General features: G+C 44.6%; 1 protein-coding gene across 1 annotated transcript in view; it reads right to left on the bottom strand.

The window, feature by feature from the left end:
• Window positions 1–2,024: 2,024 nt before the first annotated feature.
• Window positions 2,025–26,160, bottom strand: part of SP110 (SP110 nuclear body protein) — a 38,842-nt gene continuing 14,706 nt past the window's right edge. The window contains exons 9-23 of the mRNA XM_060015960.1: window positions 25,888–25,974; window positions 24,782–24,835; window positions 23,225–23,290; window positions 21,562–21,711; window positions 18,976–19,044; window positions 11,081–11,179; window positions 10,477–10,619; window positions 10,064–10,106; window positions 8,030–8,031; window positions 5,859–5,972; window positions 5,267–5,382; window positions 4,544–4,652; window positions 4,180–4,251; window positions 3,446–3,586; window positions 2,025–2,362 (exon numbers count right to left, since the gene is read on the bottom strand). Of these exons, the coding sequence (XP_059871943.1) occupies window positions 2,249–2,362; window positions 3,446–3,586; window positions 4,180–4,251; window positions 4,544–4,652; window positions 5,267–5,382; window positions 5,859–5,972; window positions 8,030–8,031; window positions 10,064–10,106; window positions 10,477–10,619; window positions 11,081–11,179; window positions 18,976–19,044; window positions 21,562–21,711; window positions 23,225–23,290; window positions 24,782–24,835; window positions 25,888–25,974 (1,379 nt within the window). The 3' untranslated portion in view covers window positions 2,025–2,248. The remainder of the gene's footprint in view (window positions 2,363–3,445; window positions 3,587–4,179; window positions 4,252–4,543; window positions 4,653–5,266; window positions 5,383–5,858; window positions 5,973–8,029; window positions 8,032–10,063; window positions 10,107–10,476; window positions 10,620–11,080; window positions 11,180–18,975; window positions 19,045–21,561; window positions 21,712–23,224; window positions 23,291–24,781; window positions 24,836–25,887; window positions 25,975–26,160) is intronic.

Genomic DNA, 26,160 nt, shown 5'->3' with positions numbered 1-26,160 from the left:
ATAATATTTATAACTCATGGGATTATCAAGGAATGTTCTCTGTCCTGGGATTGGGGGACCTGGCAACATGCACCTCACTTGACTTCTGAATTGCTGTGGACCAGTGACTGCTATGTGCTACCCATTTCCCACTGTTTGAATGCAAGTGTCTGCAGTGGTTATTCTATATCATCATTATATTTGGAAAGTGGGGGAGACTAACTTGTCCGTCAATTCACAGGTCTTTGGTTCCAGAGGAGGTGCACCTGAGGGGACACATCCAATGAACCACATCTAAGGAAACTTATCTCATCTGAACCTGATTTAGATGCTGAGGTCCTGGACTTTGATCCAGTGCTGCAATGAGTGAGACTTCTTGGGGTGGGAGGTGGGCAGTGAGTGTCCTTTGCATGTGGGAAGGATGTGAATGGCTGTGGTCAGAGGGTGGGCTATGGTAGGGTGTTTCTGAAGACGGTGGCAACATTTCTTCCCAAGCAACATTCCCTTTGTAATGTGACTTTGACATTCATCTCATCAAGAGGTACAGCCTATGTCCCCTCCTTTCGAATTTGGCCCAGTGATCTGCTTAGACCGATGGGATGTGGCAGAGGTGATACTGTGCAAGCAGGAAAGGGCTTAATCAATAAGATGTGGAGCAAAGATAAGGCATCCACATGGAGGACTGCCTGAATTGCTGACCCACAGAATAGTGAGCCATAAAATGATTGTTCCTTGAAGCCACTAAACTTTGGGGTCATTTGTTACACAGAAATAGGTAGCTAATACACTATATCAAAGAGTGCTGGGGTCATTTCAAAACAACTCAGGAACCAACTTGAAGAGATTCTCACTCCCTGAAGATAAGCAATTTGAGCAGCAATAAAGACGTTAACTGCAATGGTCTAGAGCATATTAAATATATTTAAATCCAAGAGCTCAAGATACGTTAAAGGAAAAAACCTCCTTGCCTATCTTTAGAGGCTATTAGGAAAACAGTTCATTAATCTGAACACTTTAAATAAAGATCCATCATTTATCTCGCATTTCCTATACAAACTGTATTTCAAGCTAACCAAATATTATCGAAGGGAAGCTCTTTGCAGAAGAATTCTGACTAATAAATATAGAATGAATAACAGAATCTAAATATCATCATTTTGGGGACTTCCCTGGTGGTGCAGTGGTTGAGAATCCACCTGCCAATGCAGGGGACATGGGTTCGATCCCTGGTCCAGGAAGATCCCACATGCCGCGGAACAACTAAGTCCGTGTGCCACAACTACTGAGCCTGCGACCTAGAGCCTGCGAGCCACAGCTACTGAGCCCATGAGCCACAACTACCGAAACCCACGCACTCTAGTGGCTGCGTGCCGCAACTACTGAGCCCGCACACCTAGATCCCATGCTCTGCAACAAGAGAAGCCACCGCAATGAGAAGCCCGCACACCGCAACGAAGAGTAACCCCCGCTTGCAGCAACTAGAGAAAACCCGCGCACGGCAACAAAGACCCAACGCGGCCAAAAAAAAATAATCATTTTGCAAACCCTAGTGAAATGTGTTTAGGCAATGAGCATCAGTGGCTACTAAAATCATTAGGAGAAAGGGTGATGTATAACAGATGGGTCAGGCTGGTAACACCTGAACCTGCTGGACGATCTTAACATTACAATTGAATACACAGCTCCCCTTGTGAAGTCTCTTTACTAAAAAGCCAAATCGAAGTACCCCTCCATCCCCCGCCCACCCAAACCTGAATCTAAGCAAGACTCTAGATCTAACTTCTACTTTACAGAAAACGCCAGGGAGAAAAAAACATGCCACTAAGGGGATGTAGAAAAATCCAGAATATGAAAAATGTTATTGGACAAAGACCCCAGGTTATCCAAAGAGTAGACAGCAAGGAAAAAAGGCAGTGGGGAATTTACAGATGAAAAGAGCCTTAAGAGATAGATTAGCCAAATTCAGTGTGTGGAAGCTGTTTGGATCCCAATTCAAACAACAGTTGTAAAAAGATTTATGAGACAATGGGGAGACTATGAACTGTGATGGGGTATTTAATAGTATTAAGCCAATATTTAATTTTTTTGAGGTGCAAAATATAAAAAGAAACAATAAAAGGCGGTGGAGGGTGTGACAGTGCTCTGAAGGGTCTGGATTTGAGTCAAGAGGCAGCCAATAGCATTCCAGACTCGTTGGTAATCTAAGGAGGGCCAGGGCCACATCATCTGGATCCTGAAGTTGGGATGCCTTAGTTCGTCCAGAACAGGATCAAGGAGGAACCTGGAAGCTGTTCTCACTGGCTTCATGAAAAACAAGCACTTCTTTGAGGTCCTTTTCAAATTCTGCCTCTAAATCCAGTCCTACCTGAGCAAAGTCGGTGACCTGAAAGAGAAAAAAAGCAAACACACAGAGGTCTAAGGACGAAGGATTAGGGCCAGCAAATCACTCGTGCTTTTTTGGAGCCCTGTCCTCTCTTTCCCGAATGCTGTGTTTCCCCCGCCGTCAGGCAGAATAGGTGGGAAGACGCTGCCTGCCGCTCAAATGTTCAAATGCATGAGACCCTGCCTGGTTGTTAACTTAGACCTGACAGGCGATCTTGACCGATGAGCTGATTTTGACCCCTGCAAAGCCTGAGTTTGGTGCAAAACAGAGAAAGATAAAGCTTTTCTTGAAAGCCCACTCTTTGAAGAAAGGTTGACCCTTCTGTCCTCCAAGGCTAAGACTGTGCCAGGCATCAAGGGGCTCCCTGGGTTGACTCTTTCCCCTCCAGCCCCGTGGATGGACACCAGCTTACAGTGAACATGCCAACTTGTGGCACACAGGAGAGGAAGGAGGCTGGGTGGAGATGAGAATCTACCCTAGATGTGTCCCGAGAAACACCTGTATAAGTGAGAGTAAAAATCAGGGAAAACTCAATAAACTAAAGCTAAGAATGCCTTGGATCGCAAGGTAGCTCAACTCGTTGACTCTCCCTACTAACGAAGGATGGAGGCAACACCAGCTGGAGGCAAATCCGGATGTTCGAGTCCACTGGGAAGTTCAAGAGTAAAAATCCAAGCATGAGCATCCTGAATGTTTAATTTATTTCATTTAAGTTAATTAATTCATTTATTTCTGTGTTTCTGAGGCAGGAAGGACCATGGAAGCATGAACTGCCTTCCCCCTAGTTTGAACAGGGAGGCAGGATGAAATTGACTCCTCGGTGGGAGGAGCGTATCTTTCTGAAACTGAGGATGGATTTTTTTCCAGGCACCGTTTACAAGGATCCTTCCCTGTCCTGCTTGCTGTTCTTCCGGACATCCTCCTCTCCACCCCTGGGGTTAGGAGGCAGTTTCCTTCTACAATCCTTGTCTTTTTGAGCTCTCCCCGGGACAAGACTGGGTAAGCTTCTTGCAAGGCTCTGCTGCGCCAGAAATGCGGGGAAAGTAGAAAGCATGCGAAACGAAGGCAGGAAATGCCCTTTACCTTGTAAAATGTTTTATGGTTGCGAAATATCAGGCGTATGTCCCGTAGAAACCAGGCCACTGTGTACACTTTCTCAGCCAGCCTTTCCTTAACCAGGTCCAACCACATGGCTTCCCTAAAGGGCTCACCATAATCTCGAATCTAGCGGCAAAGCCATCAGAGAGGTGATGTTAGCATAGCCGTCATCGCTGAAATGGATCCAACACAAGCCTTTATTTCCAGGGTAATACAGATAATAACGTCCGACATCTATGTGCCAGGCATTGTTCTAAGCTTTGCCACTATATTAACATAGGATCTCCACAACAACTCTAAGAGATTGGTACTATAATGACCCCTGTTGTATTGATGAGAAACCAAGGGATGGAGAAGTTAAGTGACCTACCCAAGATTTCACAGCTAAAAACTGGCAGAGCTACACTGAACCCACAGTTCAAGTCTCCTGAGTCTGTACCCTCACCGCTATGCTCTCTCTAAGAAAGACATTCCCACAGAAGAGAAGGAGAAACTGAGATACGGGGCAGGAGAAGCAACTCGTCTGTGTCCCAGAGCTGGGATGCGATGGGATGGAGTTTGAACCCCATTCAACTGTGGCAGTGCCACTCCAGAGTCTGCAGCGAAACCTTCTGTTCTCTGCAAATAGAGGTACCTGCAGGACGCATGCTCCACATTTCCAGAATGAGTTTAACGTCAGAGAGATGCCCAGAGGATGAGAAACATCTAAGAGGACTTACATTACATGGGGCCTCCGTGAAGAAAGAGCTTTGTGGATGACAGTAGGCTTTCAAGAGGAGAAACTCACATTTCTGTAAAGTGCGAAGAGGGATTTAAAGGGAAATGTTATTTGGAGAAAGTGAAGCCAAGCTTTTGCCCAGGTACCACAAACAGGGGCAGCCAAGCACAGCGGACTTCCGACCCCGTTTACCAATATGCACCATGATGGGGGCGGGGGGTTGAATTCTGTTTGTCCTCCATGTTTGGGCACTGAAGCTCCATCTTCTGAAGTGAGACACTGAAGGCTTCCTTTGGGTGCCCTTTCCTGGACCCTTTGCCTCTTTGAGGGGAAAGGGGTAGGCTTGGGGTTCCCATCCGACTCACCAACTGCTCCTCGGGCTGCATCTGCCTTGCCAGGACCCCAGATTCCCCGAGACACTGCTGGCTTCCAGAAGACTCCTTCATCCTGCAGAAGGTGCAACTCCACATGCTCCTGAGGGGCCGGACATAAGTGAGCGAGGGCAAGGTCCCTGGAAACAGGCACCGTTTTCCTTTCGGGAATGGCTGATGGGCGCGGCCGGGGATGAAGGGGACACCTCCTAAGGGGGGGTCTCCCATCAAGGCAGCGACAAAGGGGTCAGTGTGGTGTCAGGGTAAGTGGTGGGCTCTCCTTCCCCCCTCAGAGCTGCTGGGAGAACAGGGAGCCCTGCCCACCAGTCCCAAGTATTGGAAACTGGGTCTTAAGCCCCTGGGGGACCCAGGCTCCATCAGCCTGTCGAGACCCTGGGGAAATGGGAGAAGCAGGCCATGTTTCCTGCCTTTTCTGAATACTCACGGAACACAGACAACTGGTGTTTTTCGTCCCTTACCCTCCTTGGACAGGAGTCTGGGTTACGAAACTAGGAAAGGCCATCTCCCGGAGGCAGTGGCAGTCAGGGTGGCCCAGCCACGGACTCAGACACCGATACCATAGGGAACACAGGCTGCAGCCCCACTGGGCTGCGCTGGGCCACCCGAGCCCAGGATGCTCTTCCACGTGGAGAGGAGCGACCAGAGGCAGAGCCTGGGCAAAGTGTACGCACACGAGGCGGACTGCGTCTCACTAACCTCTTGGCCTCCGCAGGTGCGATGTGACAGTCCTCATGAAAGGTCCTTGGACAAGTGTCACAGCAGAGCAGCGGCCCCCCTCTACAGCATACCTCACATTCCCTGGAGTTTTCCTGCTAGAAAGGGAGATAACGTGGGCACCGCTGGGGTCAGAAGGAACCGCGGACACTGACACTGCGGGAATCTGGAACACGGCGTTCGGGTCCCACTAGACACTTCGGCCTGACCCAGTGGGGCGCGCACTGGGAACGCCCGCAGACGAAGGACCAGCCCGGCCTTGCAATCGCGGAAGAGCAGGCGGCAAGAACTGCCACATCACTGCGTGAAGCACAGATTGTCAGAGGTGGAAGGGGTTGGAAGGTCGTTTAAGTCCTTACTGCACCAAGTGTGGTCTAAGGACCAGCGGCATCGCGTTATCTGGGAGCTGGTTAGAATCGCAGACCTACTGAATCGAAATTTGCCTTTAACAGGATCCCGGGGAGGGTTTGTAAGTACACGAAATTGGAGAAAACACAGCTTTGGGCAACTGTCTCATCTGACAAGCCTTGGAGAGGAGGAATGCTTTTTCTCTGCAGTCAAAGTAAATTAGTACCTGAGTCAGGTTGGCCCCGAGGCTGCCCGTGCCTGGGTCAGAGCTGTCCTCATCCGCTGTGCGCCGTGCCAGGCAAACGTGTTGGCAGCTCAGAGGACAGTCTCTGACGTTATGCTGACACACGGAAAGAAAGATATACAAAGACAGAGAGTTTCTGTGTAAATGTGTTGTTTGGGGGGCCTGAGGAACCATAGGGGTCTTTCTCATGGCCTTAAAATGTAGTAAATTCTACAAGTGATTTATGTGAGGAACACGGTCTTTACGGCTGGATATTCACAGGCAGGAACCCCGGTTCCGCTCCCAGCCCCACAAGACAGACAGTGCTGGGCTCCACGCGCCCAAGGGAACATTTTCTCTGCACTAAAGCTGGGAGTCAGGAAGAGGGGTCCTTCTGCCTTTGCCCGACTGTGATACTGTCCCCACCAGAAGGATGGAAGGTGGTCAGGAAGTAGACCATCAAGAGCTGGAGCAAAGTCTCAAAGGGCCTGGGAATCAGTTACACCCAAGGAGAGAAACCCTGCCACTTCCCTCAACCGTCCATAATACAAATAATGAGGACCTGGGCAAGGGTATAAGGGATGGACATGTTTTGTCCATTCGCAAAACTAGCCACTCAGCCAGAGTGAAAAATCTTCTTGATCTGGGACTCTGTTCACCTCTCTTAACTGGGGGGGCTTCCTGCTCACCCTCTCCACTTACTAGGCCCCAGGGCCTCATAAGGAGGACTCCCTGATCCTGAATTTCAGGGAATCTTTCTGGCCTTCCCGTCCTGAACTTGTCAGTCTGCCTTTCTCCGTTCTTGGGGTTGACACTCTACGGCCATTCTTGCCTCTGACTGGACACGTGGCCTGCCCTGGTCCAGAGTACAGATGCCAGTTCCCAGATAGCCCAGACCGGCCCAATCCTCCTGGCTGAGACCCCGGTTGGGTCCAGAGCCTTGAGCACCATTGCTCAAGGAGTGAAAGTTTCCAGCACACATGATATGATAAAGCAATGGTAGAGAAAGGACATACAACCCCACAATCACATTCTGTAATAAAGAGTTTGACTCCGGTTTTCATGTTTGACTGTTGATGGCTTCAAGCCCAACTTCCCCTCTTGGCACATCTGGGCAAGGTGATGGGAAAGCACACGCCCTCCCTCCCTTGACCACAGTGAGAAGTTCAAGCCAGACACACCCGCCCCAGCAAGGGAGTCCTCACCTTGCCCCACCGGAATAAAACGTCGGGCTTCACCCTCTCTTAGCTCAAGCCATTTTCAGATCAGCTTGGGTGGCCTACCTTGCCTCTTCCCAGAAAGACTCTGTATGTGGGTAATAAATCTTTCATTCTCTCTTAGTACATGTGTTGCATCATTGGTTTCACTATCTGAACCCACTTGGGTTAGCAAGCAGGAGTCTGGGTGACCACGCCCCCTGCCCAGTGGCCTTTCTTCTTTTGCTGTGGATTGCTAACTGGCTCTGCTCCCTCCTGGCTTACGCTTTGAGCTGTGTGGCTGGCTGCTGGGCCACGGCACTGAGGTTGCGGGCATCCACCATGAGGCACCATTCCCTCTTTCCAAGTTTAAGAACAGGCCAAATTGGGCAGTTAAATGGAGAAAAAGTAGAGATCATCACTCTTGCTCTAAATATATAGATCTTGTATTATAAGTTTCTATCCTCGAAGGCCTTGTTTTAATTTATACTGAGTTCTATTAACAATTTTAACAGAGAGGAAGGTCCATTTTATAAAGCTGATTGTGTCAAAGATTTAATTTTATTTTACTTTATTATTTGTTGGATCACAGCATCAATGCCCACTATAGGATATTTTAGGGCAATGAATGTTATGACCTTGGGGCATTTAGGTAAGGCAACAGTTTTGATGGTTAAGGTAAGGTATACCAGTTTGTCCTCTGTTACATGTTTGGTAAATACCCTAAGAGGATAGCGGGTACCTTGTTTAAATTTAGTGGCATACCGTTACTCACAAAGGAGCCCCACCCATTAAAGTCCCTATACCCAATATTATTGCAATTACTGATGCCATCCACTTAGCGAGTGGTAAATGCTTTACTGTCACAGATTTGGCTAATATGTTCTGTTCAGTGCTTATTTCAATAGCATCTCAGCTGCAGCTGGCCTCCACCTTTGCAGGGATACAACACGCCTTTACCTGGCTACCATGGGGTACCTCTACAGTTTTGCCATCACACACAGTCTCTGCAGGCAAAATTGTGACTGCATCCGACTTCCCCCGGGAGCACAGGTACGACACCACACTGATGACATCCTTCTCCTCTGACATACTCATTCAGAATATACAACTACTCAGAAAGGAACTCAGGGAAAGGGAAGGGTCATCACCCCACACGCAGTACAAGGCCCTACCAGCTCAGCAAATCTCTGGGCTTTGTTTGGTCAGCTCAGGGCTGCTCTATTCCTGACACTGTCAAGAAACGATAACTGACCCTCTGAATACTCAATCCCACAACAACTGCCCAACATTTTTACCCCTTTTGAGCTCTGAGGGTAACATAGTCCTCATTCACAGGTTTTACTTGTACCCATTTAAGCTGTTATTTGCACCTCAGCCCACTTTGAATGGGGACTCCTCAACAAAAGGCTCTAGAATTTGTCCAAAAAAACCCCCCAAAAAACAAAAGCAAAAACTATCAGTCCCCCACTACATGCCATTAGGGTAGCAACTTTTGGCTGCATACTCGGCCCTTCTGGAAGTAGAGGCTCTCACAGGCCCTGAGCTGCCCGTTTTGCCTTGGGTCCAGGGAGCAGCGCCTGCAGGGCAGCCACAAAACACGTGCTTATAGTATTAGCATCAGATCTCTTGCTGGTACACATAAACAGAGCTAGACACCAGTGGAGACTGGGTATACTGCAGAGTGACAGTGACATGCTGGAAAATGCTGCTGGGGGAAAGGCCTGCACTGGTCCATTCATGATCAGAACTAAACTTTGTTTTCTTTATCTCAACGTGGCTCCTGATGGAGGGACTGAATGGTCAGGTCAAGTGTGCCCCTGGCTGTCATTTGCTGACTGGTAGCATTATGAGTAAGAAGGAACTACAATATTGGGGCCATTAAGGACTGGATTTTAAATATCTTTATTTTGTTTCTGGTTACAAAAGTAATTAATGATCATTATAAAAATTCCACCTGTACAGAAATATATCATATGGAAGTCAAATGTACCCTGTAATCCCATCCCAGAATAACTGATTCTTTCAGATATTTTTTTAGTCATAGCCTTACATATTCACATAAGCAATGTCTTTCCATACACGTTCTTTCCAGTTTAAGCTTCCTGAAGCTTTCTTGACCCTAAAACCCTTGGGTGGTTTTCCACTGACTGAAGGATGGGTCTATACCTGCAAACCATCCATTTTTAAAAAGTATTATTCTGTTGATGTATCAGTTCATTTTACAACACTGATGGACATCTGTATTCTTCCCTATTTTTTGCCATTACCAGGAGCCTCCCTAAACATACCAAGATATTTCAAATCAGCATGGAAAAGATGGTTTGTACAATAAACAGCTTTGGGGGATCATTGCCTTATAAACTTTGAATGAATCCAGCCAAGTGTCAGGCTAACCTCCAGGGCAAGATGGGAGAGGCACCACTGCCTCTGCTGGAGGTTCATATCTAACGGGACTGGAAGTTGTATTTACGGAAGTAAAGACAGGTGGGGAGGGGCAGCGGGTAGAGCCAATGGATGACTGCCATTTTCACCTGGAGGCAGGCTGTGCAGAGACAAAGCTCAGTTCAAACACGTTATTCCATTCTGGTGCTACCAGTAATGAGCATGTTGAACTGAGGAATACTTGGAGTTCAATCAGCGATGATCTTCTTATTCTTTCTTATACTGTTCTTGTCTATTTCAATACCATATCTACTTTTCAAACTAGGGCACTCTATTTCTGACGTCTTTTGTTGGTAATCATCCAAATATACAGATCTTTTCCTAAAACACACACTTTTGTCCTAATCTTTAAAGAGTTATTTGCTTCCCCTTCTTAAAATTAACTTTGAAAATAATGGTGGCATGTACATGTACCAGTGTGCTGAAGCAGTTGTCATGAAGATGCAGTGCTGAAACGGGAAGGTGACTTGAGGCTGGTAAAGTCGAGAACTCCCAGGCAAGCCTTGGGACACAGAAAGTCGGCAACATGACGACTGAGAATGTGGTAGAAGTTCACTTGCTATTTACCTCTCTCGAGACTTTTTCTCGGAGGACAGAGCAGAAGTCCTTTCTGAAAGAGAGGGTGGGTCAATGAATGGGGTTGTTCTCGAGGTTCTTCTTTGGTAAATATCCAAGTTTCCACTTCCTAATGAAACAAGACAGGTGTCTCTGTCTCCATCTAGTTTCCTTCCAGCCCACCCCCTCTGATACCACCAGGCTAAGCTTCTTGAATCCCTCCTTGCATTTAAAGTTCCCCACCATTAGCACCAATCTATGTTCCTAAATTTCTCACCCACAATGTTTTTCTATGATCGTTTAGCTTTTTCTCAGTCATGCTGTGGAAGCCTAATGGGAATTTCTTCACCCTTCTGATATTGAAATTCCACTCATCCTTCAAGGAATTAAACTCATCACCTATGTGTCCCTTGTTATTCCAATACCTCCAGCAGCTGTTCTAGGGTCTTTCCTCTACAAAGCACACTCCGCTTCCAGTTCTTTGATTGTTTCCGTTTTCCTTCAATTTCAAATTCTCTTGGTGTGAACCAAAGTCCCTTCTTGTTCTGAATACACTTCTCTGAGGAGCCTGTAAGGTAAAGACAGCCCATTCCTGGATCCACTTCCGTCCTCTTTGAATTCACCCTAAACCTCCAACCCCCTACTTGTGATGCTCTACCTTTCTGGGTCCAGAGACTCCCTGTGAGGTGGAAGCAGTAGCAGGGGAGTCTGATTCCTCCTCTCTCAGATTGAAGGAAGCCCTAAAACCTGCCCTACTGGTGAAGGATTGGGACAGAATTTGCCTTTTATGTGGCTAGGACATGTGTCACAGGGTCCATGGATGACTTCCATGTGGGAGGGGAGTGGCCTGGTCGTCAGATGTACCATGACATTGAAAAGGTTGAAAATTCCTTCTTAAAAAGCATTGCTTTTTCTGCAGCCTAGCCTGCAGGGTCCATGTCCTGAACAATGACACACGTGGATATTTCCTTCCCTTCTAGTGATTCCTTCATCTAGGGTTTCCAAAGAGCAGAAGATCGAGGAACTCACCTTGTTTCATTTTCTCCTTATATAAAATCCCCTTTGCCTTACCACAGGTCACAGGAAGTTTAGGAGAGTGAAAATCCAGAGTTTCATCTTCAGGTTTTTCTGAAAGTAGAAAAGAACAGATTAGCGTTCCTCAGTCTTCATTCTGTCTCCCTCATGAATTTTTCATGAATTCTAATAATAATAGTAATGATATATTACTATTATTACTAATAATAGTAATAATAATAACATGAGTGGCAGTAGGGAGCGTCCTCTGGTTAATTCACAGGAAGTCTTCCATTTTGAGTAGCAGATGAGATATGTGAACAGAGGGGTCTCTAATAAACAAAACTACCCCTGCCAACACTACATCAAATAAAATAATTTAATAAAACATACTGTGCTTCTTCAGTGAATGTGTTTAAATTCACAAATTCATTGACTATCACCTGAAGTTCCTTATTCCATAAGCATCCTGTTTATCCCTCTGTGCTGATGGGAGTTGCCTACCCAAAATATTTCTTTGCATTCACGTAGCTGGAGAAAATTTCTCTGTCTATGATTTTATTGCCTGATTCAAACCAAGATGGGGGTGAGTGAGGCAGTTATCACTGAAGGGATAGTGTAAGTCTTCATCGTTTGATCGTTCCCCTGCTTCTTCCTCTATGAGTAAAAGAAAACCCTGGAGAGCTCTAGACTAGTTTGCACATTGCCTATGGAGGGATTTGGCAACTCACAGCCCCTGAGTAAGGATCTGGGGTTCTGATTCAGGAGAAGGAATTGTAAAAGGGTTAACACAAACATCAGCAATTCCTGCTTCCCCTCCCCGCAGCCTCATTGTGGGTGAATTCATTAGAGACAGACCACAGGAGCTGCTTCTTTTTTTTTTTAAACATCTTTATTGGAGGATAATTGCTTTACAATGGTGTGTTAGTTTCTGCTTTATAACAAAGTGAATCAGTTATACATATACATATGTTCCCATATCTCTTCGCTCTTGCGTCTCCCTCCCTCCCACCCTCCCTATCCCACCCCTCTAGGTGGTCACAAAGCACCGAGCTGATCTCCCTGTGCTATGCAGCTGCTTCCCACTAGCTATCTATTTTATGTTTGGTAGTTTATATATGTCCATGCCACTCTCTCACTTTGTCCCAGCTTACCCTTTCCCCTCCCCATATCCTCAAGTCCATTCTCTAGTAGGTCTGCATCTTTATCCCCGTCTTGCCCATAGGTTCTTCATGACCATTTTTTTTTCTTAGATTCCATATACATGTGTTAGCATATAGTATTTGTTTTTCTCTTCTGACTTACTTCACTCTGTATGACAGACTCTAGGTCCATCCACCTCACTACAAATAGCTCAATTTTGTTTCTTTTTATGGCTAATATTCCATTTATATATGTGCCACATCTCCTTTATCCATTCATCTGATGATGGACACTTAGGTTGTTTCCATGTCCTGGCTATTGTAAATAGAGCTGCAATGAACATTGTGGTACATGACTCTTTTTGAATGATGGTTTTCTCAGGGTATATGGCCAGTAGTGGGATTGCTGGGTTGTATGGTAGTTCTACTGTTAGGTTTTTTTGTTTGTTTGTTTTGTTTTTTCTGCGGTTTCGGGCCTCTCACTGTTGTGGCCTCTCCCGTTGCAGAGCACAGACTCCGGACGTGCAGGCTCTGCGGCCATGGATCACGGGGCCAGCCGCTCTGTGGCATGTGGGATCTTCCTGGACCGGGGCACGAACCCGTGTCCCCTGCATTGGCAGGCGGACTCTCAACCACTGCACCACCAGGGAAGCCCCTACTCTTAGTTTCTTAAGGAACCTCCATACTGTTCTCCATAGTGGCTGTATCAATCTACATTCCCACCAAAAGGGCAAAAGCGTTCCCTTTTCTCCACATTTATTGTTTGTAGATTTTTTGATGATGGCCATTCTGACTGGTGTGAGATGGTATCTCATTGTAGTTTTGATTTGCATTTCTCTAATGATTAGTGATGTTGAGCATCCTTTCATGTGTTTGTTGGCAATCTGTATATCTTCTTTGGAGAAATGTCTATTTAGGTCTTCAGCCCATTATTGGATTGTGTTGTTTATTTTTTTGATATTGAGCTGCATGAGCTGCTTGTAAATTTTGGAGATTAATCCTTTGTCATTTGTTTCATTTGCAAACATTTTCTCCCATTCTGAGGGTTGTCTTTTCATCTTGTTTATGGTTTCCTTTGCTGGGCAAAAGCTTTTAAGTTTCATTAGGTCCCATTTGTTTATTTTTGTTTTTATTTCCAATTCTCTAGGAGGTGGGTCAAAAAGGATCTTGCTGTGATTTATGTCATGGAGTGTTCTGCCTATGTTTCCTCTAAGAGTTTGATGGTGTCTGGCCTTACATTTAGGTCTTTAATCCATTTTGAGTTTATTTTTGTGTATGGTGTTAGGGAGTGTTCTAGTTTCATTCTTTTACAGGTAGCTGTCCAGTTTTCTTAGCACCACTTATTGAAGAGGCTGTCTTTTCTCCACTGTATATTCTATATGCATATTCTATATGCCTCCTTTATCAAAGATAAAGGCATATTCTATATGCCTCCTTTATCAAAGATAAGGTGACCATATGTGTGTGGGTTTATCTCTGGGCTTTCTATCCTGTACCATTGATCTATATTTCTGTTTTTGTGCCAGTACCATACTGTCTTGATTACTGTAGCTTTGTAGTATAGTCTGAAGTCAGGGCGTCTGATTCCTCCAGCTCCGTTTTTATTTCTCAAGATTGTTTTGGCTATTCAGGGTCTTTTGTGTTTCCATACAAAGTGTGAGATTTTTTGTTCTAGTTCTGTGAAAAATGCCAGTGGTAGTTTGATAGGGATTGCAGTGAATCTGTAGATTGCTTTGGGTAGTAGAGTCATTTTCACAATGTTGATTCTTCCAATCCAAGAACATGGTATATCTCTCCATCTATTTGTATCATCTTTAATTTCTTTCATCAGTGTCTTGTCATTTTCTGCATATGGGTCTTTTGTCTCCCTAGGTAGGTTTATTCCTACATATTTTCTTCTTTTTGTTGCAGTGGTAAACGGGAGTGTTTTCTTAATTTCACTTTCAGATTTTTCATCATTAGTGTATAGGAATGCCAGAGATTTCTGTTCACCAGTTTTGTATCCTGCTACTTTACCAAATTAATTGATTAGATCTAGTAGTTTTCTGGTAGCATCTTTAGGATTCTCTATGTATAGTAACATGTCATCTGCAAACAGTGACAGCTTTACTTCTTCTTTTCCGAGTTGAATTCCTTTATTTCTTTTTCTTCTCTTATTGCTGTGGCTAAAACTTCCAAAACTATGTTGAATAATAGTGGTGAGAGTGGGCAACCTTGTCTTGTTCCTGATCTTAGTGGAAATGGTTTCAGTTTTTCACCATTGTGGATGATGTTGGCTGTGGGTTTGTCATAAATGGCCTTTATTATGTTGAGGCAAGTTCCCTCTATGCCTACTTTCTGGAGGGTTTTTATCCTAAATGGGTGTTGAATTTTTTTGAAAGCTTTCTCTGCATCTATTTAGATGATCATATGGTGTTTCTCCTTCAATTTGTTAATATGGTGTATCACATTGATTGATTTGCATATATTGAAGAATCCTTGCATTCCTGGGATAAACCCCACTTGATCATGGTGTATGATCCCTTTAATGTGCTGTTGGATTCTGTTTGCTAGTATTTTGTTGAGGATTTTTGCATCTATGTTCATCAGTGATATTGGCAAAAACCCCTGAAAGTTAGCAGAAGGAAAGAAATCATAAAGATCAGATCAGAAATAAATGAAAAAGAAATGAAGCAAATAAGAGCAAAGGTCAATAAAACTAAAAGCTGGTTCTTTGAGAAGATAAACAAAATTGATAAACCATTAGCCAGACTTATCAAGAACAAAAGGGAGAAGACTGAAATCAATAGAATTAGAAATGAAAAAGGAGAAGTAACAACTGACACTGCAGAAATACAAAGGGTCATGAGAGATTACTACAAGCAACTATATGCCAGTAAAATGGACAACCTGGAAGAAATGGACAAATTCTTAGAAAAGCACAACCTTCTGAGACTGAACAAGGAAGAAATAGAAAATATAAACAGACCAATCACAAGCACTGAAATTGAAACTGTGATTAAAAATCTTCCAACACACAAAAGCCCAGGACCAGATGGCTTCACAGGCGAATTCTATCAAACATTTAGAGAAGAGCTAACACCTACCTTTCTCAAACTCTTCCAAAATATAGCAGAGGGAGGAACACTCCCAAACTCATTGTACGAGGCCACCATCACCCTGATACCAAAAGCAGACAAAGATGTCGCAAAGGAAGGGAGACAGCTTTCCGATGTGGTCCTGATGATCCTGCATTTGGCTCCATCTCAACCCTCATCTCAGTAAACAAGCCTCTAAGGATGGAAGCCTGAGGGCGAGGCCTCTGTGGAGCTCTCCCGCATCTATTAGGTCACTTCTAGTAAATGTGAGCAAACGTGGCAAGTCTGCTAGAAGTCAGCAATTAAAGAACAAAGGGAGGGACTTCCCTGGCGGTCCAGTGGTTAAGGCTTGGAGCTTCCGATGCATGGGGCCCAGGTGCGATCCCTGGGGGGGGAACTAAGATCCCACATGCTGCACGGTGGGGGCGGGGGAAGAACAAAGGGAGTTCATAGAGATGAAAAGCCTGGTGGAGGAAATGAAAAGAACAAGGAAAAGCAGAATGGAAAAAAACCTAGTGTGATTGGGAAGACTAAGTACAGGGGTTCTTACAGAACATAGAGAAAAGGCACAGGGTGAAACTATGCCTGCAAAGACATGGCCTGGGGAGAAGGCCGGAGCTCTATGACTTGTACACAAGGGGCCTGGCGGGGGATGCAGTGGCTGGAGGAGAAGCGCTAGTTACGGGAATAGTGAAAGCAGCACACACATTCTATTGTTTATTTTCACTACAACCTGTAACAAAAGAAAGGCAACGGCAATGATCCTCATGTTATAGATGGGGGACTCAGGCGCAGATTTGGAGAGAGAATTGCTGGCGGTCACCACACTGTGTGAGACAGAGGTAGCACTGGAATCCGGACGTGCCGGCCCCTAGTCTCATGCTCTTTCCATGGCATCAGAAACACCGCAACAAGACTCCACATCATATGATGGATAACAGCACAGAGACATGACGTTAAATCAGAAGTCACAGCCAGGGTGGAGGTGCTAAGGAGACAGGAAAAGCTGATGCGGATGGAGAGCTCTCAGCCTTTGCCTGGACTCTTTGCTTCCTACTTGTGTTTCCTAAAAACACTAGGAGTTTTTTTTTTTTTTTTTTTTTTTTTTTAGTGTAAAGGACAAAGGACTTGGGATTAAAACACCTAGGTTGATTTTAGCTCATGCAAGTCTTTTATGCTCTAATTGAATCTGGAAAATGGACCGAAAAATACCTCTTTGAGGATTAAATGGCAAAATGTGGAACAAAGTGCTTTGCCAACTGTAAAGTGCTGTACACACTTATATATTGTTGGCAGGGCCTCTGCATATGGTAGTGTGGGATGTGCACTGAATAAGGATTTCCCCTTTACAGTGGGAGGGTGGGGAGCTCCTAGTCACATCAGAGCTGTAATCTATTTGCACACTTCCACGTTCTTCCAGCAGAGGGCAGCAAAGGGCCTGGTCTCAAGAATCAGCTCTGACAGACGTAGGTCAAGTGTATGGTGGAAGGGGCACTTTTTCAATTTCATGAAGTTCACTGTACGCGTCACTGGAGGCCCTGATATTGGTATTCATACTTGATGAGGAAGAATGAATAATGTATTGATTTGACAGTTATTTAAGCACAAACCGCAAGGCACAGAGGAGACATCGAGCAATGACCAAGATGGACCCATGTTCTGACCTCATTTGAGTTTCGCTCAGTGAACAGGATGTACACAGACAGTTAATTACACTTGTGATAAAACAGAAACAGACTCACAGTCTTAGAGAACGAACTTATGGTTACCAGGGGGGAAGGGTCCGGGGGAGGGATAGTTTGGGAGTTTGGGATTGACATTAACACGCTGCTATATTTAAAATGGATAACCTAGAGACTGTCATACAGAGTGAAGTAAGTCAGAAAGAGAAAAACAAATACCGTATGCTAACACATATATATGGAATCTAAAAAAAAAGGTTCTGAGGAACCTAGGGGCAGGACAGGAATAAAGACGCAGACTTAGAGAATGGACCTGAGGACGGGGGGGTGGGAAAGGGTAAGCTGGGACGAAGTGAGAGAGTGGCGTGGACATATATGTGCACTACCAAATGTAAAATAGCTAGCTAGTGGGAAGCAGCCGCATAGCACAGGGAGAGCAGCTTGGTGCTTTGTGACCACTTAGGGGGGTGGGATGGGGGGGTGGGAGGGAGACACAAAAAGGAGGACATATGGGGATACATGTATATGTATAGCTGATTCACTTGGTTATAAAGCAGAAACTAACACACCATTGTAAAGCAATTATACTCCAATAAAGATGTTAAAATAAGTAAATAGAAAAACATAAAATGGATAACCAACAAGAACCTACTGTCTAGAACAGGGAACTCTGCTCAATATTATCTAACAACCTAAATGAGAAAAAAATTTGAAAAAGAACAGATACATGTACATGTATACCTAACTGAATCACTCTGCTGTACAGTAGAAATTAACACAACAATGTAAGCCAACTCTACTTTAATAAAATAAATTTTTTAAAAAAGAGATCTGATACTATCAGAAACAAATGATACCTGTGACAAGAGCAACCAAGAGAAAATACCCTCTGCCTGCTGGGTCAGAGAAGGCTTTGTTCAAGGTGACCCGGAGGCTGTGTAACAAAGGAGGAAGGAGGGCGAGGGGGTTGGCTTTGGGGACGCAGCGTGTGAAGGAGGGAGGAGACATACTGAGCAGGCCCTGAGAAGGATGGAGGGTGAAGCGTTCATGTCAAAGTGACGATGCTCAGAGAAATCAGGCTGCTGGCGACCCTTGGGGCTCTGGGTAGGGATTGGAATATGGGTGTGGATTATGTTCTATTTCTTGACCTGGGTGCTGGGTACGTGTGGCCTTTCCCTTTGTATTCATTCCTGAAGCTGTACAGTAGGTACCTGCATTTTTCCACAAGCACGGTGCATCAGTGCTCCTCAAGATGCCGGCCTGCGATGAGACAGGAATCTGACCAGAATAGAAATCAACGCACTGCTGTTTCCACTGGGGTCTTGCTAGGAAACCAGTGTGCTCAGAGTCACAGCTGATTTACAAGCTCCTGAATTTTGCAGACCTGCGGCGAGCAGGCTTGTAGATGTCACCAGTCTGTGGACCCCAGATTGGGTAGCACCTGTTATACTTCAGTAATAAGTTAACGGAGAAAAAAGGCCAGTGTGGCTGGCGTCTAAAGAGGGAAGGGAGAGTGACCAGAGATAATGCCCAAGAAGTGTGTTATAAAAGCAGAGGGAGGGACGTCCCCGTTGGCACAGTGGATAAGACTCCACGCTCCCAATGCAGGGGGCCTGCGTTCGATCCCTGATCAGGGAACTAGATCCCACTTTCATGCCGCAACTAGTAGTTCTCGTGCCACAACTAAGGAGCCCGCAAGCTGCAACTAAGGAACCTGCCTGCCGTAACTAACACCCAGCGCAACCAAATAAATGAATAAATAAATATTTAAAAAATATGGCAATGCTTTAAGAAAAAAAACGAGAGGGAAAATGAATTCAAGGAGCGGAGGAAGAGGGGAAGGAGAAGGAGGGAGAGGAGGACTGTGTCCCCAAGAGACACACCAGAGCGCAGGGGGGCAGAAGCAACGGGGTGTTCACCCCCAGAGACCAGGCGTGCAGCCCTGACCAGCACAGCAGGCCAGGGCCCTGGGGAGCCTGAGGGCGAGGCCCTGCCTCTCACTTACTTACCCTTTATGGGAATATTTCTGTGACAACTTGTTGTTGCACTTGAACAGACATCTTTTATCCTTCCCTTTTCTAAAAAGAAAACAATGAATAGTCATTTATAACTGGAAACATAGATTTACGTGCTTTATGTGTCACTATCTCAAAGTAATTTTTTCTGTCTTTCTACCAGTTTGGAGAGCAAGAGAGACAGGAGTCCTTATGAAAGAAAAATTATAGCATTGACCAAAAAAAAATATAGCAAGCTCCAGGTAATAGATGGGAAGGTTAAACGTATTACAGAAGGCAAATTTTCACAAATTAATATATATTAATATAACATATAACAATATTACATATATATATATATACTTAATACAAATACTAGAAGTAAATAAAGGATGTAGCCTTATAAATATTACATAGAAAGGGCTTTTTAAGGCAGAAGTACAGGGCATAAAGCAGTGATCCTCAATGATGGGTGATTTTGCCCGCAGAAGATATCTGGAAATGTTAGGAAATCTTTTTGCCAGACTGGGAGGCGGGCGCTGCTGCCGTCTGATGGGTGGACGCCAGGGATGCCGCTGACGTGTCACAACGCATAGCACAGCCTCTGCAACCAGAATTAACTGGCCCCAAATAACAACAGTGCAAAAGCTGAGAAACTCTGACATAAACCATACCGGAAAAAATAAACTGATGTGCCTAAGACTCTCGGGAATTCCCTGGCGGTCCAGTGGTTAGGACTCCGCGCTTTCACTGCCATGGGCCCAGGTTCAATCCCTGGTCCAGGAACTAAGATCCCACAAGCCGCACAGCATGGCCAAAAACACCCAAAAACCAAACCAAACCAAAAAATCGAAACCCTCCACAGCCAAAAACTTCTCAAGTAAAAGACAAAAACAAAATAAGAAAATCGCAGCAACAAGGGGTTAATCTCCCAAATTGATGAAACAACAAAAAAAGAAGAGTCACATATAAAAATAGGCAAATAGGAATAGGGGACCTTCAAAAGAAAACATTCTGAAGAAAAATGTGTTTAAAAAACAGGCATCTTAGTAAACACAGGCTAGATAACGCTGTAGTCACCTATGATTCTCCTAAATCCCAGTGGTTTATTACAGGTGTCGGCAAACTACGGCCCAAGGGCCAAGTCAGCCCAATGCCTGTCTTTTTCTTTTTTAATAAATTTATTTATTATTTATTTTTGGCTGCTTTGGGTCTTCGTTGCTGTGCGCGGGCTTCCTCTGGTGGCGGTGAGCAGGGGCTACTCTTCGTTGCGGTGCGCGGGCTTCTCATTGTTGTGGCTTCTCTTGCTGTGGAGCACGGGCTCTAGGCATGCAGGCTTCAGTAGTTGCGGCACGTGAGCTCAGTAGTTGTGGCTCGCGGGCTCTAGAACGCAGGCTCAGTAGTTGGGGTGCACGGACTTAGCTGCTCTGCGGCATGTGGGATCTTCCCAGGCCAGGGCTCGAACCCGTGTCCCCTGCATTGGCAGGCAGATTCTTAACCACTGTGCCACCAGGGGGGCCCCCAATGCCTGCTTTGGTATTAATGTTTTATTAGAGCGCAGCCAGGCCCACTTGTTTATATTTTTGTCTCTGCTGCTTTCACGCTACAATGGCAGCATTGAATAGCTGCAGTAGAGACTTTATGGCCAGCAAAGCCTAAATTATTCACCCTCTGGCCCTTTTTAGAAAAAGTTCTTCAAGCTTTGGCTTGAAAGTAGCCCTCTCACTTCCACCCACATTTTCTTTGGCCAAGTCACGAGGCCATTCCTGAGTCCACAGGGCAGAGGTGTGTGACCTTCTGAGATGCTGGTGAGCAGTACTGTGACCTTCCAAAGCATATTTAACCACTCACAGAGCACAAAGAAATTCCAAGGAAAACACTGGTGGACTATCATTCTTGGCCTTTACGTTCGACAAACAGAAAAGTCTTGTTATTTCTGGTGTTCGTGAAGATGTAGGGAAGAGGGTGTCCACACCGCATTCATGGGAGTCTAAACTGGCAACAATTTGATCATCAGTATGGGATTAGTTTAGTTTATTATTTTAGTTTAGTTTAGTTTTTGGCCTTGACGCTTGTGGGATTTTATTTCCCCAACCAGGGACTGAACCCAGGCCCTCTGGAGTGAGAGCACAGAGTCGGACCACCAGGGAATTCCCAGTATGGGATAATTTTAAATATGCAGACCCACTGACCAATCTGCTTCACTTCCAGAAATAAACCATTAAGAAATAAAACAGAGAATGTGTCCACTTCGAAGTCTGATGCCACTCCCGTCACTGGATCCGCCCGAATCAGAGAGGAGCCCCCAGACTCTGTGGAGCAGAGGTGGCTCTGCTGATAGAAATGTAAACAGTAGACCCAGGGGAGTGGGGATGGGGTTCTGCAGGGCACAGCGGAGGTGACCTGCACCCTGAGAACACGGTTACCTCTCCCAACAGCCACCCCCAGACCAAGAGACTCTTGCTCTGTCTTCACGCCCATTCATCTGCCCCCTCCTTCCTTCTGTTAGTAACTTCATGCATCTGCGTCACCCTGTGCCTGCTCCACGGGAGCCCCAGCCACACGGAGCATCCAGGTGACAAATTCCATCGCCAGCCTTACCCTCCGGTGCAGGCTTTGGGGCACGTTCAGCCCTTGCTTTCTGGGCCCGTGTCATGACCTTCGAACTCCTGGTTGAGTCGTCCTTCCTTTCAGTCACCGGCTCCACCACTTGGAGCACCTCTTGGGTTCTGCGTCCAGGTGAGGCTGAGCCTGGGCCAAAGAGCGATTTGTGAAGAGTTTTCATTGGGGTCCCAGTGGCCCTCCCCCTCCCCGAAGCTTCTCGCACTCCCAGTTCCCTCACTTTGAGATCTCTGTACCCACTGCCTCACTTTTATCGTGCTATTTCTCCATAATTACTCCTCTCTTCTCTTGTGGGTATCTTTCTGTCTCCCCCAAACTCCTGTTTCTCTTTTCCCCCTTCAACTTCTCTTTCCGACTATTAATTACATGTGTATCAACGAGAATCTAAGCTCCATGAGGGCAGGGAGTTTTCTGTTTTGCTCACTGCTGAGTCCTCAGAACCTAGGACATGTGCCAGCACACCCCTCAACTCAATTCATCTCTGCGGAATGAATGTGTAACAGGCAGCATGTTTTAGAAAACATTCAAATTATGTATTTTTCACCCTTATACATTGTCATGTCCAGGGTTCCCTAATTATTAAATCAATACATTTCAGGGAAGGGGCAGATGCTGGCTAGATCTGAGAAGAAACTGCTCAGCTGAGGCCGTTTCGGAGATGCTACACTAAATCTTGAAACACAAATTTTTTGAGAGTGAAAGAGGTTTCTTTGTTTCAAAAATTACCTTTATATACCCACAGGAGAAGCTTAGAGGTCTGAGTGTCAAGTTTTCCTAGAAGTCGTTGGTGGAGAGAACTCAGCATATGACAAGGAGAGAGTGGCGGCGCTGGGGACTGAGAGAAAGTGACAAGAGGAGGAGAAGGGCGAGCAAGGAGGTCCTAGCCCCCACCCAGGTCAAACCCCAAGATTAAGGGGTGTTGGAAACAAAGAGAAAAATTCGGAGAATGTCCAAAGCAGTGGAACACATGTCATGATTCATGTTTGGGGGCTGACAGGAGATTCCCTCTCAGGGTGCTGCATTCAAGGTCTGGAAATCCAAGGGGATCCCCACCAACCGGCACACCTTGAACTAAAGCAAAAAGAAGGAGAAAGGAGAGGGGAAGGGGAAGAGGAAGAGAATGCAGAGGAGAAGGAGAAAAGGTGATGAGCACAAAAAGGAATAAAGCAAGGATCCAGAAAAATGCAGAGCTACATACATTTCTGTTTCTTATACTGCAAATCACATGATTGTCATGCATGGAGTCAATGCAAGCTAAGCATCGCTTCAGGTGGTTCTGAACACTCAGTGACAACAAATCTACCTCCAGTTTGGGATTGGGAGTCTGAATCCTGCCCGCACGTTCAGGTTTGCTTTGTCTATTCTTCCTGGCTCTGAACTTGCACTGGACACAGTCCTAATCTCAAAATTGACTGAGGCGTTCTGCCCACCTCCACCCCATTCCTTCCCAGTGATAAGAGAAAAGAAACCTGTTGGAATCAACATGGTTCTCCTTTTGTGAGGAGGGGCCTTTGATGGGATGGCCTAGGGGTCGAGATGGGGCTGGCCGTGCTCTAGTGACACCCGGGTGGGTGGCCGTGTGGCTGGAGAGAAGAACCCTGATGAACATTAAGGGAATGACAACTTCACCCTTCTTGCTTACCTCTTGGGAGACTTTTTTTCTGTCTTTTTTTTGAACTTGACCAGCTATGTATTTTTCTCTTCCTTCCTAAAACAGAAAAGAAAATCATCTCTTATAGCTATATATATTGATCTACAAGCTTGAAATGTCAATACGTTTTAAGTAAAATTTTTTTCTATCTTCCCATCACTTTGGGGAGGCAAGAAAACCAGGAGACCTATGCGAAGAAAGTACTCGGAAATGAAAAGGGATTGAATAAAGAAGTAATAGAGATATACTAAATTATTAACATTAAAATATATCATTTTCTAATTAATAACCAGTTTTTTCAAGACTAGAAGAAAATATAGAGAGAGATTGTTATAAGCCATAGATATAAAAGATCTTCTTAGCCAAAGAAGGAAGGTCCTTAGCCAAGGACCCAAATTGTAAAGGCAGAAGATGAACAAATTTGACGGCTTAAAAATTTTAAATGCCCATACTTCAAAAATCATCCACACAGTGTTAAAACGAAAAAGGGGAAAATCGCAATATATGTAACGTTAGGGGGTTACTGTCCTTAATAGATAAAGCAAAAGATGAATAGTATGCTGGGAAAGTGGGCAGAAAGCATAAACGGGAAGTGCTAAAAGAGGAAATACAAATGACACATTTATTTTAAAAGTGTCTTTTTTTTAAAGTTTTTTTTTTGATGTGGACCATTTTTTTAACATCTTTGTTCAATATGTTACAATATTGCTTCTGTTTTATGTTTTAGGGTTTTTTTGGCTCCGAGGCATGTGGGATCTTAGCTCCCCGACAAGGGATCGAACCTGCACCCCCTGCACTGGAAAGCGAAGTCTTAACCACTGGACTGCCAGGGACGTCCCTAAAAAGCATCTTTAGATCACCAATAATCCCCTGAAAATGCATTGTTTAGTTTTAATTATACCCAAACTTTTAAAAAGTTTTATCATGTCTGGGTTGATGAGGATGTAGTTAATGAACACTCGTGTGTTATTAAAGGAAATGTAAACAAATACATTTTCTGGAGAACAGTTTGGTAACAAATATGAAATTTAAGATATATAGACTCTAACCAAGTAATCTCGCATTTAGAAATTAATCCTGAGGAAATTATTGGACAAGTGTGCAAAGATACCGACACACACAATATGATTTCTATTTTCAGATAACAATTGGATATAGCCTAACTTACTACCAATAGATTATTATTGAAACAAATTTTTTTTTTGTTAATCACACAACAACGAAAAAGGTGTTTTAAAGTGTTTATAGGATGGACTAGGTAGTATGAGCATGTATATATATACATAAAGAATGTATACATTCTTTATAGCCACTACTTTGGAGGGGATGATGTGGTTTTCTGTCACACACAGCAAGCTAATTTCAAAGGCTACAGCATATTGCTTTTATAGTATGAAAACATTTCTATGTTGAGAAAAGCACACATCTGTAAAACAGCACACATCTTTTTCTGGCTTAGATGTCTTTTGTAGCCCGAAGGGCATAAAAACCAGTAAAAATAATATCAAACCCACCCTAATAGAGACCAAATAAGTTCTTTACACTTACGTTTTCCCCCAGGAGATTCTCCCAAAGGCAGTTTGCTTCCCTTATCCATGGGATCTAGAAGGTATGAGAAAGAAAGTGATTTTTAAATAAGCAATCTTTATGTTTTGTGACCACATTCATTTCAGACAATACTGAGTTGGTAAAGCTTTGACAGTATTATTTCTATCCCTTTCATTATAAAGGAGGATGATGGTTCCTGAAGAGGGTTCTGGGGACCAAGATGCTAGTCCTGTGCCAGCCAGCCTTTATCCACAGGCTCTTGGGAAAACCCATTAATCCTTTACATCTCAAATTTGAATAAATCGTTCAACTTTCTCCAAAGGTGGTTGTGAAAATAAAATATATTATTCAGGATAAAATTAGAAATATACATTGTATGAGTCAGTGTAATGCAGGAAAAACTTGCTAAAAATGATAGTTTGTATTTTAATACGGTCAAATATAATTCATTCTTTCTGACAATAATTAGATATTTGTCATTTGAAAGTCACATTTGTTGTGTGGGAGTTCTGTGAAGATGTGACACAGTGACTGAATTACCAGCAAACAGAAGAATGCTCTGTTTTTCCCTCCAAGGATAACAGTAACAATGTGAGTAACAGTGGCCACGGTGAGGGGTGAATTAACGTGCACCATTTTTCCAGCGTATATCCACAACAATGTCAGACGCTCGTGCTCCGTCATAGTATTACATTTGTGTTTATGATGAGCTGTTCTCATCTCAATTTTCACAGAAAGGTCATGTGAGAAACATGGAGATTGGGATCTTAGGAAAAACCTGGATGGCTTGGCACTGCAATAAAGTACCATGAATATACTTACAGCATGAATACTTGGCAGTGGGAAGCTGCCCCAAAATTGGTTCTTGAGGGTGAAAAAAACTTACTCTTTTTATGTATAAAGCACAGATAAATATATCCAGTACAGAAATGGATATATAATATACTTGTAGTATTGAAATATCCTGGGGGGTAGGGTTCATGATTAGAAAAAAAATCTAAATGGGCAGTGATAATGAAAAAATGGCTGAGAAACTCTGACTCAGAGTAAAACAGCTCTAAGTTTGGGCTCCTGATGACCATACTGAGAGACTTGCAATCCCTCACCTTTACCGTGGGTGAGTCTTGGTGGTGTGCTGGGTGGCTCCTGGGGTCTCTTTCCTTCATCCATCTCTGAAGTGTCATCACTGACCTCTGAAAAAAGAAACAACATTCATCTTATATCTCAGTAAATGCCCTCTAGAAAGTCCACGCGGAATCTCCCAGAGACCCAGGAAGGACCTTGCATACTCTGGAGCTGAAGGCTGGAGGTTCCAGTCCTGATGAGACCCTGCGACTACCTCCTGAGAATAATTCTACCGCTGGTCCTGTCTGCCACTC

The sequence above is a fragment of the Delphinus delphis genome, chromosome 7, assembly GCF_949987515.2.
Source record: "Delphinus delphis chromosome 7, mDelDel1.2, whole genome shotgun sequence".
In the NCBI taxonomy this organism is placed as follows: Eukaryota; Metazoa; Chordata; class Mammalia; order Artiodactyla; family Delphinidae; genus Delphinus; species Delphinus delphis.
The sequence above is the reverse complement of the archived record's forward strand: the minus strand, read 5'-3'. Positions and strand labels throughout refer to the sequence as shown.